This window comes from Neophocaena asiaeorientalis, unplaced genomic scaffold (assembly GCF_003031525.2).
Source record: "Neophocaena asiaeorientalis asiaeorientalis breed wild unplaced genomic scaffold, Neophocaena_asiaeorientalis_V1.1 scaffold210, whole genome shotgun sequence".
Taxonomy (NCBI): domain Eukaryota; kingdom Metazoa; phylum Chordata; class Mammalia; order Artiodactyla; family Phocoenidae; genus Neophocaena; species Neophocaena asiaeorientalis.
In genome coordinates, this window is record NW_020172282.1 from 8,660 (window position 1) to 27,621 (window position 18,962).

At 40.8% G+C, this 18,962-nt stretch overlaps 1 protein-coding gene across 1 annotated transcript in view; it reads left to right on the top strand.

Annotated features, from left to right (window-relative positions):
- The window catches only part of ASXL3 (ASXL transcriptional regulator 3), a gene marked incomplete at its 5' end in the record, with an annotated part of 8,391 nt that extends 3,995 nt beyond the window's left edge, over positions 1-4,396 (top strand). Inside the window, 2 exon segments of the mRNA XM_024764459.1 lie at positions 652-3,665; positions 3,667-4,396. Coding sequence (XP_024620227.1) covers positions 652-3,665; positions 3,667-4,318 — 3,666 coding nt within the window.
- Positions 4,397-18,962: the final 14,566 nt, after the last annotated feature.

The following is an 18,962-nucleotide window of genomic DNA, read 5'->3' on the forward strand; positions in this document are numbered from 1 at the left end:
TAGGTGGTATGGGACCACATAAAACCTACAGAGTCTCTGACTCGGGGAGATTATTGGAGAAACTGAAGTACACAGTGATTTGCCTAGGTTCACAGCATTCCTTTGTGTCAAGCCAGGCTGAGAATTCTAGTCTTCTGACCCTTGGTTAGGGCTTTTTTCCTTTTTCCTTTGTGTCAAATTAAGACAGATAAATGAAGGCAGATAAATTCAAATCGAGTTTTGAATATCTCTATTCTTCCTGGCTGGCCTGAGTATCTTCATGCCAGCCAGGAAGATAAGTTGAAAGCTGACTATTTCTAACTCTTTTTAGCTCACCTCATTTTAAGAAGCCTGGGTTTTGTTTCCATTTATGTGAGGCTTTACAAGACGTTTCATTTCCATGCCAAATGAAGTCACCGGTTAATATTTTATGGATTGAAAACAGAGGTTAAAATTTTTTATTTTCACATTCGTGCTGCGTTTATTGCTGATTTATACCCCAAAGGCCCTTTCAGGGTATTAGGTGCCGTTCTTGCCCCCTTAGGAGAGGATGCGGCTACTCCCCGCCCTCGCGTGCCTGTGTCCCCACGTCCCTCTGTGATCACGTACACATGCGCCTTGTCTGTGATCGTGTACACGCACTTTATCTTTCGATTTTCCCCCTTCCTGTAGATACAGCTTTCCAAAATCGGGCCACCCTTTATTATCAAGAGCCAACCAGTCTCCAAACCAGAGGCTCGCGCGTCATCTGGCACATCGGTCAGTGGCGGGAGGAACACGGGAGCCAGGACCCTGGCGGACATCAAGGCCCGAGCCCAGCAAGCAAGGGCCCAGCGAGAGGCGGCAGCAGCGGCAGCCGTGGCGGCGGCCGCGAGCATCGTTTCGGGAGCTATGGGGAGCCCAGGAGAGGGCGGAAAAGCCAGAACTCTGGCGCATATCAAAGAGCAGACGAAGGTGAAGCTCTTCGCAAAGCATCAAGCCCGAGCCCACCTCTTCCAGAACACTAAAGAGCCCCGGTTGCCTCCGCTCGGCTCAAAGGAAGGGCCTCCAAGCTTAGAAGTCTCTTCTGCCCCTGAAACAAAAATCGAAGGCTCGCCTGGTGTCATCATTGTCAATCCAAACTGCCGATCTCCCAGCAACAAGGCTGCGCACCTCCGGGAGCCCACCACTCTACTACAGCAGTCTCTCAACCCGACCAAACTTCCAGAAATTGCCACGGACTTATCTGTGCATAGTTCTGACGAAAACACACCTGTGTCACACTTGTCTGAGAAAATTGTTTCATCTACCTCTTCTGAAAATAGCAGTGTGCCCATGCTTTTTAATAAAAATCCCGTCCCCGTGTCTGTCTGCAGCACTGCTATGTCGGGAGCAATTAAAGAACATCCCTTTGTGAGTTCTGTTGATAAATCCTCTGTCCTAATGTCTGTTGACAGTGCAAACACTACAATTTCTGCTTGTAACATAAGCATGTTAAAAACCATCCAGGGAACGGACACTCCATGCATAGCCATTATACCAAAATGTATTGAGAGCACCCCTCTTCCGGCCACCACGGAGGGCTCCAGCACAGCGAGCCCCCGGGATGACACGCAGTTACTGGCACCCAGCAGCAGTGCTGGCAGCCTAGTCTCCAGTCAGTACACCTCTGTGCCAACTCCCTCCATTGGAAGCAACTTGCCAAACCATCTCTCCACTAGCTCTGTCTTGATTCCCCCAACGGGAATGAACAACAGATTTCCTTCTGAGAAGATAGCCATGCCTGGGAGCGAAGAACAGGCCACCATGTCCATGGGCACCACTGTGAGAGCCGCCCTCGGCTGCAGGGACCCCGTCGCAGTCACTGATGCCCTGGTGGCACGCCCACCTGTCGCAGCGTTTACTGCAAGCATGCTGACTGTAAACTCTTATGACAGTCCTCCCACGTTAAGTGCTGAAAGCTTGGACAAAACTTCAGGGACTCGGAACAGGGCAGACACTTCTGGGAGACCTCAGCCACCCCCGGGGGGCTTCGCACCAGCAGCCATAAACCGCTCGATTCCGTGTAAAGTCATCGTCGACCACAGCACCACGCTGACCTCTACGTCGTCTCTGACTGTCTCTCTTGAGAGCACAGAAGCCGGTGTGGACCTCCAGAGCAGGTCCGGGAGGACGGAAGCAGCCGTTCAGCCTGTGGCGTGTCCGCAGGTGTCTGTCATCAGCAGGCCCGAGCCGGTTGCAAGTGAAGGCGGAGATCATGGTCCCAGTTTCATTGCTGCTTCCGCTGCAAAACAAGACAGTCCAACCATGCAGGCCACCTGCCCGGGTCTCCGTGAAGGACCCCTCGTGGTCCCAGATAACTTAAACGCGGGGACTCCTCTGAGTCTCAACTTTGCTGAGCAGGCGCATGGCATAACCACGTTCAAAAGCGAAGCCGACACGACCTGTAGCCATCAGTATAACCCGGGCAGCCGGATCTGCTGGGGCGAGGACGGGGTGAGGAGTGCAGGACAGCCTCTGCTCAGCCACCCTGGTTCCAGTAAACAGAAGGAATATCTGGAGCAGGGCTGTCCGAAGGCCATCAAGACCGAGCACGCCAGCTCCTCGCATGTGGCGGAACTTCACCCCAGGAATCTCATCACAAGCGTCCCTCTCCCAGTGAAGTCCGAACCTCACGACGTGGACAGGGGCTTTAGGATGGATGCCGACGACTTCCCTGGCCCTGAGCTGCATCCTCCAGCTGCAGGGGCAGCCCCGAGTGTGCAACAGACGCAGACCGTGCAGGCCCCCGCCTCTGGTCCCATGGAAGAGGCCATCTCTCTGGCTACAGACACCCTGAAAAGAGTTCCCAGTGCAGGGAGCTCCAGCTGCCGTCTGTCATCGGTGGAGGCGAACAATCCCCTCGTCACACAGTTACTCCAGGGCAACTTGCCTTTGGAAAAAGTGTTGCCCCAGCCCAGACTGGGAGCCAAGCTCGAAATCAACAGGCTTTCTCTGCCTCTTCAAACTACCTCAGTGGGTAAAACAGCCCCCGAGAGGAACGTGGTTGAAATGCCCCCTAGCTCTCCCAATGCAGACGGGAAAGGCTACCTGGCAGGAGCTCTCGCACCACTACAAATGAGGAAGCGGGAGAACCACCCCAAGAAGAGAGTCGCCAGGACCGGGGGGGAACACACTCAAGTGAAATGTGAGCCAGGGAAGTTGTTGGCGGACCCAGATGTGAAAGGGGTGCCGTGCGTCATCAGCTCCGGCATGAATCAGCTGGGACTCAGCCAGCCGCTGAAGCAGGAGTGGCTGAACAAGCACCCTGTGCAGAGCAAGATGGCTCACAGCCCTGAGGTCAAACAGCAGAAGCGGCTGCTCCCCTCGTGTAGCTTCCAGCAGAACCTGTTTCACGTCGACAAGAACGACGGCTTCCACCCCGACGCTGGGACTTCCCACAGACAGCAGTTTTACCAAATGCCTCTGGCTGCCAGGGGCCCCATTCCTACCGCGGCTCTGTTACCAGCCTCTGCCAAAGCCCCCGTGGGCTGTAACACGTTCTCCTTCAATAGGCATCTTGAGCAAAAGGGACTGGGAGAGGTTAGCCTTTCCTCAGCACCTCACCAGCTAAGGTTAGCCAATATGGTGCCCCCCAACATGCCCATTAAAGAAGGTGATGACATGGGGGGGCCCCCGCACGGGGTGCCGCACAAAACACTAGTGCATCACACCTCCCCCGCCGCCGCCGCCACTACCTCCTCCTCTTCCTAATCCAGAAGTCCCCTCCGATCAAAAACAACCGCCAGTTACCATGGAAACCACTAAGCGACTTAGTTGGCCACAGTCCACGGGCATATGTAGCAATATAAAATCGGAACCTCTTTCCTTTGAGGAGGGTTTAAGCAGCAGCTGTGAACTGGGCATGAAACAAGTTTCCTATGACCAGAATGAAATGAAAGAACAGTTGAAGGCGTTTGCGCTGAAAAATGCAGATTTCTCTTCCTATTTGCTTTCTGAGCCACAGAAGCCTTTTACCCAATTAGCTGCTCAGAAAATGCAGGGGCAGCAACAACAGCAGCTCTGTGGAAATTATCCGACAATACACTTCGGTAGCACGAGCTTCAAAAGGGCAGCATCTGCAATTGAAAAGTCCATTGGGATTTTGGGAAGTGGCTCCAATCCCACCACGGGTCTGCCTGGTCAGAACGCTCAGATGCCCGTTCAGAACTTTGCCGACAGCAGCAACGCGGATGAGTTGGAACTGAAATGCTCTTGCCGGCTGAAAGCCATGATTGTGTGCAAAGGCTGTGGGGCCTTCTGCCACGACGACTGCATAGGGCCTTCTAAACTCTGTGTAGCTTGCCTGGTTGTGCGATAAGAGCTGAGTGAAAGATGCAGTATCCCTTTTCACCACGGAAAAGCCAAACGGCGTCAGCAACAACAAATTGAACTGCTCAGTGGTTTATAGCGTGCTAATTTATTTTACTTTGGAACAGATGATCTTTTCTCTAGATGATTATTTTCTTGCGTTTCTGGGAAAGGAGAGATCGCATTCCAGCCGAGGGGCTCAACAGCATGTCTTTTACATATTTAGTTGCCATTTGCAGCTTTGGAAAGTTTCTATTTGTGTGTATACAGGTCACTCCCAATTTGTTTCTTTCTTTTTTTAATCCAGGTGTAGATAGGAAAAGGACATTTTAAACTACTTAATGGTAACCAGAAATGGAGATGTGGAGAGAGATCGGTAACAGCAATTTAAGGTGGTGATGCGTTCTTCTGTAGATTAACCATTGCAGCGAGGGTTCCAACCGTTGACTCCTTTGGACCTACCTTTACCATAGTGATTATATCATATTTGGAAAAGGGAATCTGATTTAAGTGTATGATTCCTTGTATTTACTCATATCACAAAAGGTATTAAAGGAGGTATGCCATTAATGAACTCCACTGTCCTTATTCTCTTTCCTCCCTTTTGACTCTTTTCAGAGACTGGCAGATTCTCTGGATCTGCCTTGGACATGGTACACATATTGTAGTGAAATGTCTTTTCCACCTGAAATTGCAGTGTGGGCCTCATGCCCAGCAATCTGGTTCAAGCCCTTTGACACCCGAGACTGTAAGATCAGTTGGACAACAGAGAGCCATAGGCCCAGAGGATTTCAGAGCTTCATGTGTGGCTTCTAAGAGCAAGTATGAAAAAAAATGTCCTAAAATTCAAAGCAAACAAGTAAAATGCTGTGTATGCAAACACACCTAAATGCGTTGGCGATGTAAATATCGGTCCATTCTATTCACTGTGATACAATTACTAGATATTAAAATTGGGGGGAAATAATCGTAACCCTTTATTGATGACACCAGTGTATTCTGGCTTCCGACTTTGCAGAGGTTGGCCACCTCTTTTTTTAAAGTGTCATTGACGATGAGAGGGACTATAGAAGGCTGAAGTGTCAACATTTTTCTGAACAGTTTTTTCCTTATGAGTCATGATCTATGTAATTATATTTGACTCTAAACTAGCCCTTACTTTAAAAAATTGTTCTGGGTGTTGCATGTTTTGTTTCCCACCCCCGCCCCCCCTTCAGGTGAATTCAGTATATTCTTCATATTTGGGGGAGTGGAACTGCTTTTGAAAAAGGGATACTGCATCTTACAACTACTGTCAGTGTTTATCCAGTAGTCTGGGTGTTGAGTATTTGAGCTCCATTCCATGTACTGTGGCCACCCTCATGCCACAGAACAGCTGTAGTTCAGCAGGCTCTGTTCCCTAAAGCAAGTTCAAAAGCACATGCACACTGTGGGGAGATGAAAGAACAAAGGCCATGTCCATTTAACTTCAGATTACAGAGCACAAACTGTGGAGTACCATTAACCCACTGGTCGATTGTGGCTGTAGAATTTTAAAAAATATGGGGGGAAAATCTTCTGTATCCAGGGTAAGAATTTGACAGATATTTTCACAAGGGATCATCCTAATCAATGTTAACTTTTGACATTCCCTTAAAATATGTCTTAAAAATTAACTGGAATGAGCAGAAATTTCATTCCTGGGGGAAAAAAAAACTTGTAATTTTTTTATAGTAATCAACCATGGTATATTTTTTTTCCTCCATATTATTGTGATGTTGCCAAATATCATTAGGTGATAGAGATGTCATTTTTACTAACAAATTGCTGATAGTGAAAGATACTTTATCTTAGAAAGAAAGCAAAGCAAAGAAGGCCTACCTCTGCGGCTGAGATTCGGTGCTTCAGTTGCTGTCACTTCTGTTTTTCACGTTAAAATTAACAGAATTAACGACTGAGAATATTAGCAATGCACTTAACGAGCCCTTCCCAAGGAAGGCAGCGTTAGTTCCAGCAGATCCCTAGTTCACTGTGCACCAGGTGGTTTGGGTGGTGTCCTCGTCAGCGGTATCTCTGTGGTCTGCTTGGCTCTGATGTCATCTTGGTTCAGAAGGGCATGCTCTCGTTTCACAGAGGGGCACCCCTATCATATAGACACTTGCATGCCAGCTCCTTCTGCCAAATTCAGTTGCCGCTCTACCAGTGTCAGATACTGTCTACACCAGCAGATTCAACACTACCACATCAGTAACTGACACCGAGTTGAAACTGTGGTCTTCACAACGTTCGCACTCTGCATATGAGGCAAAATGGAGGTTGCTGTGATACCGAGCTCATTATCAGTTCCCTCATTGTGGGATACTGCGTGCAAATTACTTACTGGGAATACAGAAAAGTATCCTTCTCTATGTTCTGATTTTTCTCATAATAAGTTTGGAAAATCAATTGCTGATCACACGTGGACTGTACCACCCTGGTCCAAAGAGCGTAATATTTCTCTGCCCTTGCTCTTTTTTGCCCCGGTTTAAATTCCTAGTGTTTGCATATGGTTCATATTACTGAAAAATTAATATCTTTGGGCTAGAAGAATAGAAAGAAAGATTCAGAAGTAAAAAGTGGGTCAGATATGTTACAAGTGGCCATTTAATATATATACAAACCCCAGTATATTTGGATTAGGTGAGCAGGTTCTTAGTTTCCTGATATCCACAGATATCTGCCTATGTGCAAATGGAGTATGTTACTTACGACATGGTTATTGTGGTGTAATGTACAAATTTTAGTGTGTGCATTATCCTGATGATTGGACACTGTGATATCCCTATCAGGAATAGAGCTTGCACATCTAACATGTAATTTTTAATTATTATTTTCACAAAGGATGTATTTCCCTAAGTAGCACTTTTGGAACAGGGGAAGGAAGAAAACTGCTATTCCCTGATCCCCCTCCTATACAGTATGCATATGCCTGAGGTTGTATAAAGACATTTAGGTAGTTAATGGGCATGTTAATACAAACATTCTGATGCAAATTCATTTTCAGAATGAAAATATTTTTCCTTCCCCAAAGTGAGAATAGCAGAAATGTCGGTGACCTGAGCACCGTAGTTATATGGACTATTTCCCTGCTAAGGTCTAGTTTGAAGAAAAAACTTGAAAACAAACCTTTGAGGTTGAGCCTGGTTGCTATAAAGACTTTGTGGTGGTATGTGTTTCTGGGATGAGCTATGGAAGGTGTAGCTGGCTTCTAGAGCTTGGATATTCTTATTCATCCAAAATAAACAGATACAAACAAGCTGGTGTGTACAGTGCCTCATAGAGAAGCCAAGAGCAAGAATACATGATGCTACAGCCCCATGCCCTTTACAAACACTCGCACAATTTCAAAAGGGGAAGTTACTGTGGCCTTGGTTTCCCAGTTCCTCCTGGGTCTGGTCCAGGTGACAGAAGCTGAAGCGCCGTTAAGGGTTGCATCCTCTCAGTGGTGTGGAAGTCAGCACCGCGCTAGCCGCCTGGAGAGAGTGAGCCCGCTGAACACGCAAAGCCCAGAGTCACTGTCCATGTTTCTAGAGAACAATGTGAAGAGTCCTAGGAAAGGAACTCATCAGACTGTCAGGGGCCTATGTAGCCAAAATATCACTGAATATAAAAATCTTGTCTTCAGTCCTCATGCTTTGTCACTGTAAAGCAAACAAAAAGCGTTTTTACTATAATTTAAAGGAGCTGCTTTTTTATAGCACATACTATTTCGCTTTGTACCCTATTTGATAGTTGCAGAATAATTTAGACTGTAGAAAAACTTTGTTGTATTTGTACTGTTCATGAATGTTTCAAAAAAAAAAAAAAGTGCTTTACTTGCTTGCCATAATTTTTCTTGTACTGCTGTATTTTTCCCCCTGGCTTCATGGAAACCTAATCTGATTCCTCTTTTCAGTACAGTTTTTTGTTTGTTGTTGTTGTTTTTTAATGTGTGTTTGTGAGTATGTTTTTCCTTTGGTCAGTATTCTGAATGTTTACATCTGTTTAACATTAGCCATTTAATGCCTTTTTTAAAAGGCGGTATTCCTCTTACAGTGTAACAGCAAAATGTGAATCAACCCAAACATAACATGCATGACAAACGCAGATGGGGGGGCAAAGGCCCTGAACGTACAAAGACATTTTATATCAGCATACAGAAAAGTCAAACCCTTCTTCAGTCCTCTACCAAAGAATATATTATTCCCACAGGAAAAACTCAGAAAAGGTGTGTAAAATCCTCAGAAGGGGAGCAGTTGAATCAGTAAGACTGCTACAATTGAATACTGTTATGCTTGCTTTGATACCTGACTAAATGTGACGGAGTGCAACAAGCATTGAAACGATTTTTAGACAGTGTTTTGTTTAGAATTCAGGGATCATGCATTCTTTAATGGTGCTGTTTGTTTTTTATTTCTTTTCTACAAAGAAAAAAAAAAAGTGTTGCCTACAAAAGTGACTGCTCACGATACCATAAGTTAAATGAAATGAAATGTTTGTCTCTTCATGTTTCTCTGTTTTTCCCTTTCTCTAAAGTAACAATTTGGGTTTCAATATTAAAATATTCTGGGAGAAAATAAAGAAATTAAACCTTCAATTATTGTCATCTTTAATTTTTTATGAAATGAGGTAGTTATATACACATAAAAGATACTACTAAATACATTCAAACTTTTACTTAACAAAAAGTTTATAAGGAGAACAAGCCATATGCTCTTAAACTTTCTACCCTTCTTGGTATGGTGAATTGTCAACATACAATTATAACTATTTGTTGAGACCTCTTTGAAATTAACCATGTCTATTGTACTGTGCTTATTTAAAATTATATTTGAACCTTTTTGTTTTGTAAAGATGTTGTTAATTCTTTATACCAAAAGACAGGTAAGTCAAGCAAATTGTTACTACCATATTTAATTTTAACTTTAAAATGAATTACCTCTCAAATTTCTTTTTTAAAAGAATTGCTCTGGTTAGTTTTTCTTATCTTGCATTAAATATTACAGCTAGAGTGATTTGAATAAAATGCTGTGAACCATTAGAACAAAGTTGCCTCAGTTATATTTACATTGGTTAAGAAAATATTCATATCTTTACAGTGAGATGAATCTGAAAGCATTAAACATAACTGGCTGTTAAATCTGAGTTCAGCTATTTTTATCTACACGGAAAATGCTATCTTTAGCCACCAGATGGCAAAAGAGGGTGCTTACTTTGCAGGAAAAAAAGAACTAAAAACATGCTTCTTCCTCCTCATAAATTATTTTAATGATGAAAGTACAGCTTATTCAGGTAAGACAATGGAAGATAGATACTTCTAAGTTTCATTAAGTTATTTTCACTATAATACTGGCATTCCTTTTTTTGTCCTATTTTTTCTATTAAAATATTTACATAATTTTATTTAGCATTGTGGAAATTTTTTATTGTTTTCATTGCATTACTCCCCAGGCATCATCTATTCCAAAATTCATTACAGAAAATTGTACAGTCAAGCATTCTTTAAGCTGACATTTCTTGAAATTTATCTGAGTACTTTATATGTTTAAATTCATTTAGTCTCATAATAGGTACAACATTAAACAATTTTTATATAAATATTTCATTATTCTTAATACATGAATGTGACATAATTTGAATAACAATTGCTCTTAGGATCTAAAGTATGTATTTGTATCTATCATAGACTTTATCTGAGAACAGGTGATTTACCCGGTGATTCAACAAACTTACGTACATTATTTAGAAAGAGCCTAGCCAGGAGAGTAGTTGGACTTCTTTCTGCAGAAGACAGTGGAACATAAATCCTAGAAAGTGTGTCTCCTTAAAATTACTTGAAGACTTTGGCTGTAGCTTGCCTAGACTTAATATTTCAAGTTCAGAGCACACACAGTTATCCACAGTGATATGCAGAAATCAGAAGTTGGAGTCCTCCAATGTCACAGCTAATCTGGAAGTCTAAATTGGGCAATGAACCCAGTATTTTTACCTGCAGAAACTTTTCTCCAGTTGCCAGTGCAATAAATTACATACATTCTCACTAACTGGAGGAAGGTCCCCTGATTTACAAAGCAAAGGCTGGTTTTCTTTTGCCATTTTATTTAAAATAGTTTTATCGTTTTTCAGCTATATTAAGTAATATCCCATTGTGATACCTGACTACCAGTAAAGCTGATATTGAATATATTTAGCAATCCTGCAAAGCATAGACCAATCCAAACAGATGCAGACAGATCAAAAGAGACGGCCCTATTACAACAAATCAGTGAAGAGTGGCTGAATATCTGCTTTTATCAATAGTTAGGATTTATACTTAGTATATCCATTGCACTTAGGGGAAGTTTGTTTCTGAGCTTTCTTAAGCTAAAATTTCCATCTACAATCTCTCTCTCTTTTTTTAAGGAAATCATTTAGAGGTGGTTCAAAGGTGAGCTTTAACCCAAACACAACGAAATGTCCAGGCATTTCCCCCTTTTGCTGTTTCCAAATACCTTGTTCGGTGGACACGCCCCATAAATAGCAACTTGGCTAAAGGGTGGGAACATCCAGCTGCTTCAACAGAAGGTCCTGGACACTTGAGATCAAGTAAGATTCATCTTGTTTTCTGGGTACTCTTCACATCTTTGTTTATCATAAGCTGGTAAGTGGAAAATAGGTTTCACTTTTGATCCAAACTTATATCTGTAGTTTCAAAGTATGGTTTTATTTCAGGAAAACGCTGTGTTCCAAATCCTCATTCTTTTAATGACGAGGGAACGTGGAGGGATTTCAGAGGAGTGCAGAACTATGGTTCTATTTTCCTTGATTCATTTGGCTTTCAGTGTCCAATTCTGGGATGCTGGAACATCTTCCAGACACAGAGAGATGAGAGAGTGTGGTTTGCCTCAATGACTGTACGAGCCACAAGAGTTTCTCCGGGATGTTCTTTTCCTATATATAAGTGGCAACATTTATGCATGTCCATTTGTATAGAAATCTTAAAAACATGATTTCTTACTGTAATATAAAATTCATTTGCCAATAACTTTAAATTTCATAATGTGGAATCGAAAGGCTTGAGTGGGAACAGTTCTCCATGATGGCTTCTAAGTGGAAGCCACTGACACATTTTATACCTCTTCTTCCTTTAACATGTGAGCTCAGTGTAGACTTTTTTTGTACCATATTGGTTTGTTTGGTTTTATTTTTATTATTTTGGTAAAATAATTTATATTTTCAGGGGAATAAGCTGTGGGAAATGAGTTGGCATCTTAAAAAATTCAATAATTCAAAAAAAACATTTTAAAAACTACATTTAGAGTAGGAATCTATGGATAATTCCTTATCTCTAATCTTTAAATATGTAATTTCCTTACTGTTAGCAGGCCAGTCCAGAGCATACCAGACATCTTTTTACCAAGAGAAGGACAATGTGAGATTGGTAGCAGACAGTTTCTTTTTTTCTTATTTTTTTTTTCATATTTTGACCTTGAAATGGTTCTCTGTTTTTGCTTTTGAGGTATAATTGGCATAAAAATTATATTAGTTTCAGGTATACAGCACAATGATTTGATATTTGAATATATTTTAAGATGATCATCACAGTAAGTGTAGTTAACATTCATCATAATACACAGTTACAAAAATTTTTTTTTCTTGTGGTGAGGATTTTGAAGATCTACTCTCTTAGCAACTTTCAACTATGCAATTCAGTGTTATTAACTATGGTCACATGTTATACATTACATCCCCAAGACTTACTCATTTTATAACTGGAAGTTTGTGCCTTTTGTCTCCCTCCCTTCACCCATTTCACCCACCTCACTCCCCCGACTTCTGACAACCACCTGACGGTCTGTTCTCTGTATCTGTGAGCTTGAAAACGTTCTTCTGTGGAATCTTTTTTGTCCAAAATGCTTTCCTTGGCAAAACCTGGGAGTAATCAAAGACACCACACTCTGCAATCTCAGTTTTCTAACTGTGATTCTCTTAGTAATAAATAAATCCTTTCCAGGTAGGTCTTTAGCCTTCATGATCTGAATATGAAGGAGATTTTATAAATTCTCTTCATATAAATAAGCTTTTAGAGATTTAGCTATGTACTACCCCGAATATGGCAATTTCCCAGAGTTCCCAAAATGCAGACTTCCTTTATTAAAAAATAATAATAGATAATACTTGTAAAATGCTGTGTACCAAGTGCTGCAAAGCATTTCACAGGTGTTAATTATCACATTTATCCTGAGAAAAATCCCATAAGGGAGGCACTGCTATTATATCCATGGAACACACAAAGAACCTGAGGCTTAGAAAGTTTAAAGAAAAGAATACACAAATCTGGAGTATGAAAGAAGGTTTTTCAGAGACCAAAGCCCATCCTCTTATTTGCTCTAAGACACATGGCTGCTACATATACTGCTAAGTACTGGGGATGCTGAGAAAAATCAGAGGGTCTCAAAATCTTAAAAAATTATAGGCCAATGGGAAAGATGATCAATAATTTTATTATGACAAGAGTGTAACCAAGACAGGTACAAAGTGCAGTGGGAAAAGTAACTGAGTGGATGAAGCCATTTAAGATTGCAGCTGGACGAGAATGAAACCTCCAGGGGGGCATCCGTTGCCACATCTGACATAGATTCAGGGCAGTCCCACCGGGAGGAAGGACACACTCTTCCCTGTCAGCATCCCAATCGTTTCCCTTGAACAGTGCTCATCAGTATCAGTCCTCCTGCTAATGATCTCTGCAGGCTGTACAATCCTTTACACATTTCAGAAGCCCTGTCACCAAGCCCTTCTTACGTGACTCTAGGAATTTGTTTGGATGTTGGTAATATTGACAATTGATTTTGTAAAAGTTAACAGCATATTAAAACAATGTTTGTGGTACCCAGAGTTGATGATACTCTTTAATACTTTTAAAAAATCAATGTAATACATATTCCAATATTAAAAAGTCAAATCATATTACAGAGACTATAGCAAAAAATAGCAGTGCCCTGATATACATTGCAAAGTGGGCTGCTTTTTTTTTTAAGGAGTTGACGTTTCTTCTGAGTATTCATGTTATTCAATAGGGTTCTGATAAGAAAACAAAGAGCAAGTCCTGCCCCTGCAAGTTGCAGGTTTTGATTGAAGTCAGGGAACTCACAGTGTGTTGTTCAGTACTTCTGAGAAATAAAAGCTCCCCGATTTGCTGGGAATCACAAGAGGGAAACATTTTGACCACTGGGGGAAATGAAAAAGCACAGAAGAGGCAGTCGACAGGTAACCCCGGGACATACAGTACCAGAGATAAACATCACCAGCATCAATTTTTTTCCAAGCAAATCTTGACTGGTTAAGTGAGTCCTACTGATCCATTTATTCCCGCCCGGGGAACTGGGAACATGAGTGATAAGCTGCCACCATACAGAGAAAAATATTTGGGAGCCCCAGTAGCCTCTGCCCCCCTGTCTGTTATGCCACTGCTGTAAGAACATGACTTGGAATTATTCACACTCCTATTCAGTGTCTGACTCACCATCTTACCCCCAGGACAAAGCCATCTTTTATCACCTCTTACTTGTAAATGTTTCTTAAAGCACTCTGGCAAGCTAATATTTTAAGGATTTAATAAGCAAATATTTGAAGACATGTCAAAGTAAAAATTTATTTGTAAGGTTAGATTGTGTGAAAAATTTCATTTAGCTATTTCCAAAAATAGATGCTTTAACTTCCCTTTCTACTTGAGAGTGTGTCGTCTCACTGACGGTAAGCAGAGCTTACTCCTTGACCCATAATGCTTGTGAAGGGATTCTAACAATTGGGGCACTTCTGGTGCCGAGATTCATGCAACACTCAATGAGCAAACATTTTACTGAGCCATATTGCTATGCTGGGTGCTGAATTATATAAGACAAAAGTTCTTATTGATGACTTGATTCTTCAAGAAATATAAAAGTTACCAAACATTTTTTTAGTGTTTTGTGCTTCAGCATTGTGCCACGAAGCATTATCATAAGATAGAAGGAATTTTCTTAGAAAATGTCATTCAAATGTACCCTTCCAGGAAGCATCCTATTTCCCAGAACAGCGTGGGTGTGGATGGGAGGAATAGTGAGAGAATAATTGAAGTTTCAGAGAGAGAAATCTCCTTTGAAGTCATAATTTAATTTATTGCCTACTTTAGGTTCAGAGTCAAAATATTTAGGCAATATAGTATGAGAGGCAAAATACTTTTCTGCAACTTCTACTGGAGGAATTACACTGTCTCACTTAAAACAGAAAAATGAAAAGAAAGAACTCCTTTGTGTGGAGAATGATTTGTCACCAAATTCGACTCATCTGGAGAAAACAGCACAGATGGTCTGGTTTGCTTCAGAATTGTGGTTTCATGCCCTGCATGACTCACCAGAGGAGGTAAATCAGCATCTCGTTTCACTTTGGGTTCACTGTTATACTAATAGATAGCAATGTCAATAACATTCTTTAGACTTTAGCAGGAAAATGAAATAAGAGATTATTTTTCCTATAGTTAACATTCAAGTGAATGAGGCAATGCTTTAAAAATACCTTTGCAAGCTTAATAAAATTCAGGATGACTTGACTTACAAAGCCCTCTGGCTGAGGTCGAGCAAATCATTCCTCTTTTTTTTTAGTGAATATCATGCTAATTTATCAGAAAGGAAAACCTGGGCTGGAAATTGGCTATTCTTACACATGGTCATTTCTTAAAATATTGTCACAGGGGCTATTTCTGTGTATAATTTGCCTGTGAGAATGGATATTTAAAACATACTTCAGCATATAGATTTGATATAAATATTACCAAGAATGAATGATACATTTAATAACGGGAAATCTGATTTCCTAACCCCTAGTTCAGCAAATAGACTTATGCAACTCTGAAGAGGTTAGCTCCTGTGTGAGAAGCAGATGTCTCCCAGGACTGTGCACAGATTTCTACTTTCCTTCTGGTCATTTCCTGCATTACAGTTTATAGTTAGGAAGCTTCATTCATTTACAGCAAACCCCGTATATGTCACTGGGCTGAAGCTTACTGAAGAGCAGGTTGTAGCATCTCCTCTGTTTTGGTATCTCTAAAAGGTTCCATTGTGCATCAGAGAGAATAGTCCATCCGTGGGCACAGCAAGCATTGTTTACACTGTTGGCTTCCTCTGTGCCACGCTCTGTCATGGCTGCTACTAGTACCAAAACGAACAAACACCCCCAAATCCCTGAGTTTTATTTTCGTGTGGGGAAACAGGTAGCAAAGAATTGAACATGTAATATACCCGGTATGTTTGAAACTGGAAAGTGCTGTGAAGGAAAATAAAGTCTAGTAAGGGCATAAGGAGGATTATGGTGTACAGGTCGTAAATGTAGATAGGTTTCCAGGGAAGGCCTCACTGAGAAAGTGCTATGGACTGAATTGTGTCCCCCCAAGTTCATATGTTGAAGCCCTAATCCTGATTGTGACTGTATTTGGAGGAGGTCCTATAAAGAGATAATTAGGATTTAATGAGGCCCTAAAAGTAGGACCCAATACTATAGGATTAGTGTTCTTGTAAGAAAAGATTACAGAGTCTCTCTCTCTCTCTCTCTCTCTCTCTCTCTCTCTCTCTCTCTCTCTCTCTCTGCCATGTAAGGACAAGCAAGAAGGAAGTCTCTCCAGAAACCAAGTCAGCCAACACCTTGATTTTGGACTTCCCAGCCTCCTGAACTGTAAGAAATTAATTTTTGTTGTTTAAGCCACCCAGTCCATGGTCTATTGTTGTGATTTCCTGAGCTAATATAAAGGCCATATTTGAGTAGGGAACTGAAGAAGGTATGAGGGTGCAGAGGTATGCCAAGTGGGCATCTATCTGATGGAGAGCCTTCAGGGTGTAGGCAAAAGCAAATGTAACATCCTAGGTCTCTATGCTGTGGTAGATAATTTACATATAATTATCCTAATTCTCAGAAGAGCCCTTAAAGAAGGGGAAGTTCTCACACAAGGCAAAATAATGAACTTCTAGGCCTTCCGTTTACCAAGACTCTTGTGTGACTGATGGGATCAGCTATTTCCAAAGGCCCAACTTGAGAATAAAGTGTAACTTTCCCAGGAAATAATTAAAATCAATTATTTTTCCTTTGCCCATGTTATTAGCTTCTAATAAAAAGTTGGATTATTTATTTATTCACCAAGCAAGATATTAAAAGGTTATCATATATTATATCATCTACTGCCTTGCTAGTTCTAAAGCCACCTCTAAGAGCTAAGAAAGTGTATGATCCACATTTTCAGATAAGGAATGTAAGAGTCAAACACATGAAGTCAACTGAAAAGGACCCTGTGTCTCCAAAGGCCATGCCCTTTGTAAAGCATGCAGTCCTGTGTACATGTCAGCATGCGTGAACTACTCCAGAATTAGCTTCTCTGTCATAGCCCCCTTCTGGTTACGAATAGCTGTAAATTTTAAAGAAACTGTCAGCTGGGATATGTTTTTGTCTCATAGAGCATTTTATTACATCTTTTATTCAAAACCTCTGAACAATATATATACCACGTTTTGACCTGTTATTGATAATTGCACCATCTGAAATGCAGAAGCTTTCAAAAAATCAAAAGTACAATTTTCCCTCTCAGTCATCAGCTCTGAAGTATTCCCTTGCCATTTGTAAACAGCATGGGGGAGGAGACAAAGCAATAACCATGCAATAACCCTTTATTGAACCAGGAAGAAACTTCATCTGCCTACCTATATGTGCACCTTTCTGCGTATAGCCTTACAGAGTCCTAGACATGAATGAATATAGGTCATAGCACCAGAAAGACTTCATTGAATTCAGATTTTGATGTTGACAAACAATGTAATCTAGGTTAATTTACTTAATCAGTCTGAACCTCTGAGCTTATCTATGTAACCTGGAAAGTTTGTTATGAGAAATAATGATACATGTAAACAGCTTAGGGTAATGTTTGTTGCACTCAAGATACATGACCTCTTGCATTCGAAGAGACATATTCTTCCCCACAGTGTCTCCAATGCCTGCATTTTAGTTGGAAATGAACTCTTTATAAATATCAGTATTCCAGTGACCTTACCCTAACCTTAGGATTTATCATCATTTCCATTTCATATAGGAAGAAATGGAAACAAGTGAAATGTAAATGTTTTTCCAAGTTTGTGTATTTCCTGTTAACAGTATTACTGAAGCCTCTGACCGTATCGTTTTATTTAGAGTGTGAGTGGTTCTGAAACTTCAGTATGCATTTAAATAGCTCAGGTAGCTTGTTAAAAACTGCAGAAGTCTGGGCCTCAAACCTGGAGTTCTGATTTAGAACTAATCCAAGTAATTCTGATCGAAAGTTCTGGTCAGAAAGCTAAAAAACACATTGCACCAGGTAAATACTAATTTACCACCTCACGTTGGAAGGCTGAAAACCATCAGCTATCTAGCCTTCAAAGTTGTCTATAAGAGTAAATACTAGAAACATTGGTAAATAATTGACAAATCCTTAACAGGAAGGAACTAGTTATAAATTGTTCTAGCCATATGAGGGAATATTATTGAATAACTGAATATAATATTGCAAAAGGACATTGAATGACATGGGGAAATAATTCACATTATGTTAATACAAAAAAAGAGCAGTTTAAAGTGTTATGTAAAAATAGACATTATTATTGTTGAAAAAGACAAGATAAATAATAACAAGTGACTATCAATGGTTAATTTAGGTTTGGAGATTTTGAGTAATTTTGTTCTTTCTCCTTTCTGAATTCGTCAACATTTTTTCTTTGAATATATAAAACTTCTGTTAGTAGATTTTTAAAGCTACTAAAAGTAATGACAACTTTTAATTATTAGGAAAACAATGTATGTCCATCTACAAAGTTATCCTGAGTAATGTTAAAATTTCATATTATGTTCATAGACTAATGGGTCATAAGATTTAATGTTTTGAAGTTTTCTCATAGTCGAATATCCTAGTTTATGTTAGAGAGAAAAGTTCGATGAATATAATCTATTAAAAGATATTTTGTTGAAAAAATGTTGTCTTTTAGTATGCTAAACTGTAAGAGATAAGATAAAACAATAAGAAAGTATATTCATGCAGTATATTTATCAAATTTCTGCTGCCCCCCAGTGGCTGCCCAATCTGTTTTACATATTTTGTTCACCTAGCTAATTGACCAGTGAAGTTACTCTACATCTGTAGGTAAAATCAGCGTTCCTGCAAGCAGCCAGCTCTGAGAATGACCAATTAAACCTCATCAAGTAATAAAAAACATTTTCAATAGATCAGCGCTCAGATGTTTTGGATCCACATAAGTAACATGCCAACGACCCTGCTTGTTCCACAAATTCTAGAATCTCTCTCTTGCTATAACAGAGTCCTTCTTAAGCTAATATTCCATGAGTCCCATGCAAGGGACAATTGCCACACAGTCACAATTAACACCTGCTCGCTGAATTGGATCCAGTCACTTTTAACTCTCAGAGAAGAGAAAAGCTGAGGATGAGGCCAAATTACACTTGGACATCTCCAGAGGGCAGCCACCTGCAGTTCAGTAAGGGCATAGCTAGACAAAACGGGACTGGCAGTTCCGCTAAGAGCTGAAGCAAGGTCCCCAGAGTACGATATAAATGAAAATATGTAAAAAATCATGAAGGAAGAATAAGAAAATAATACCTGAACCAGTTCCAGT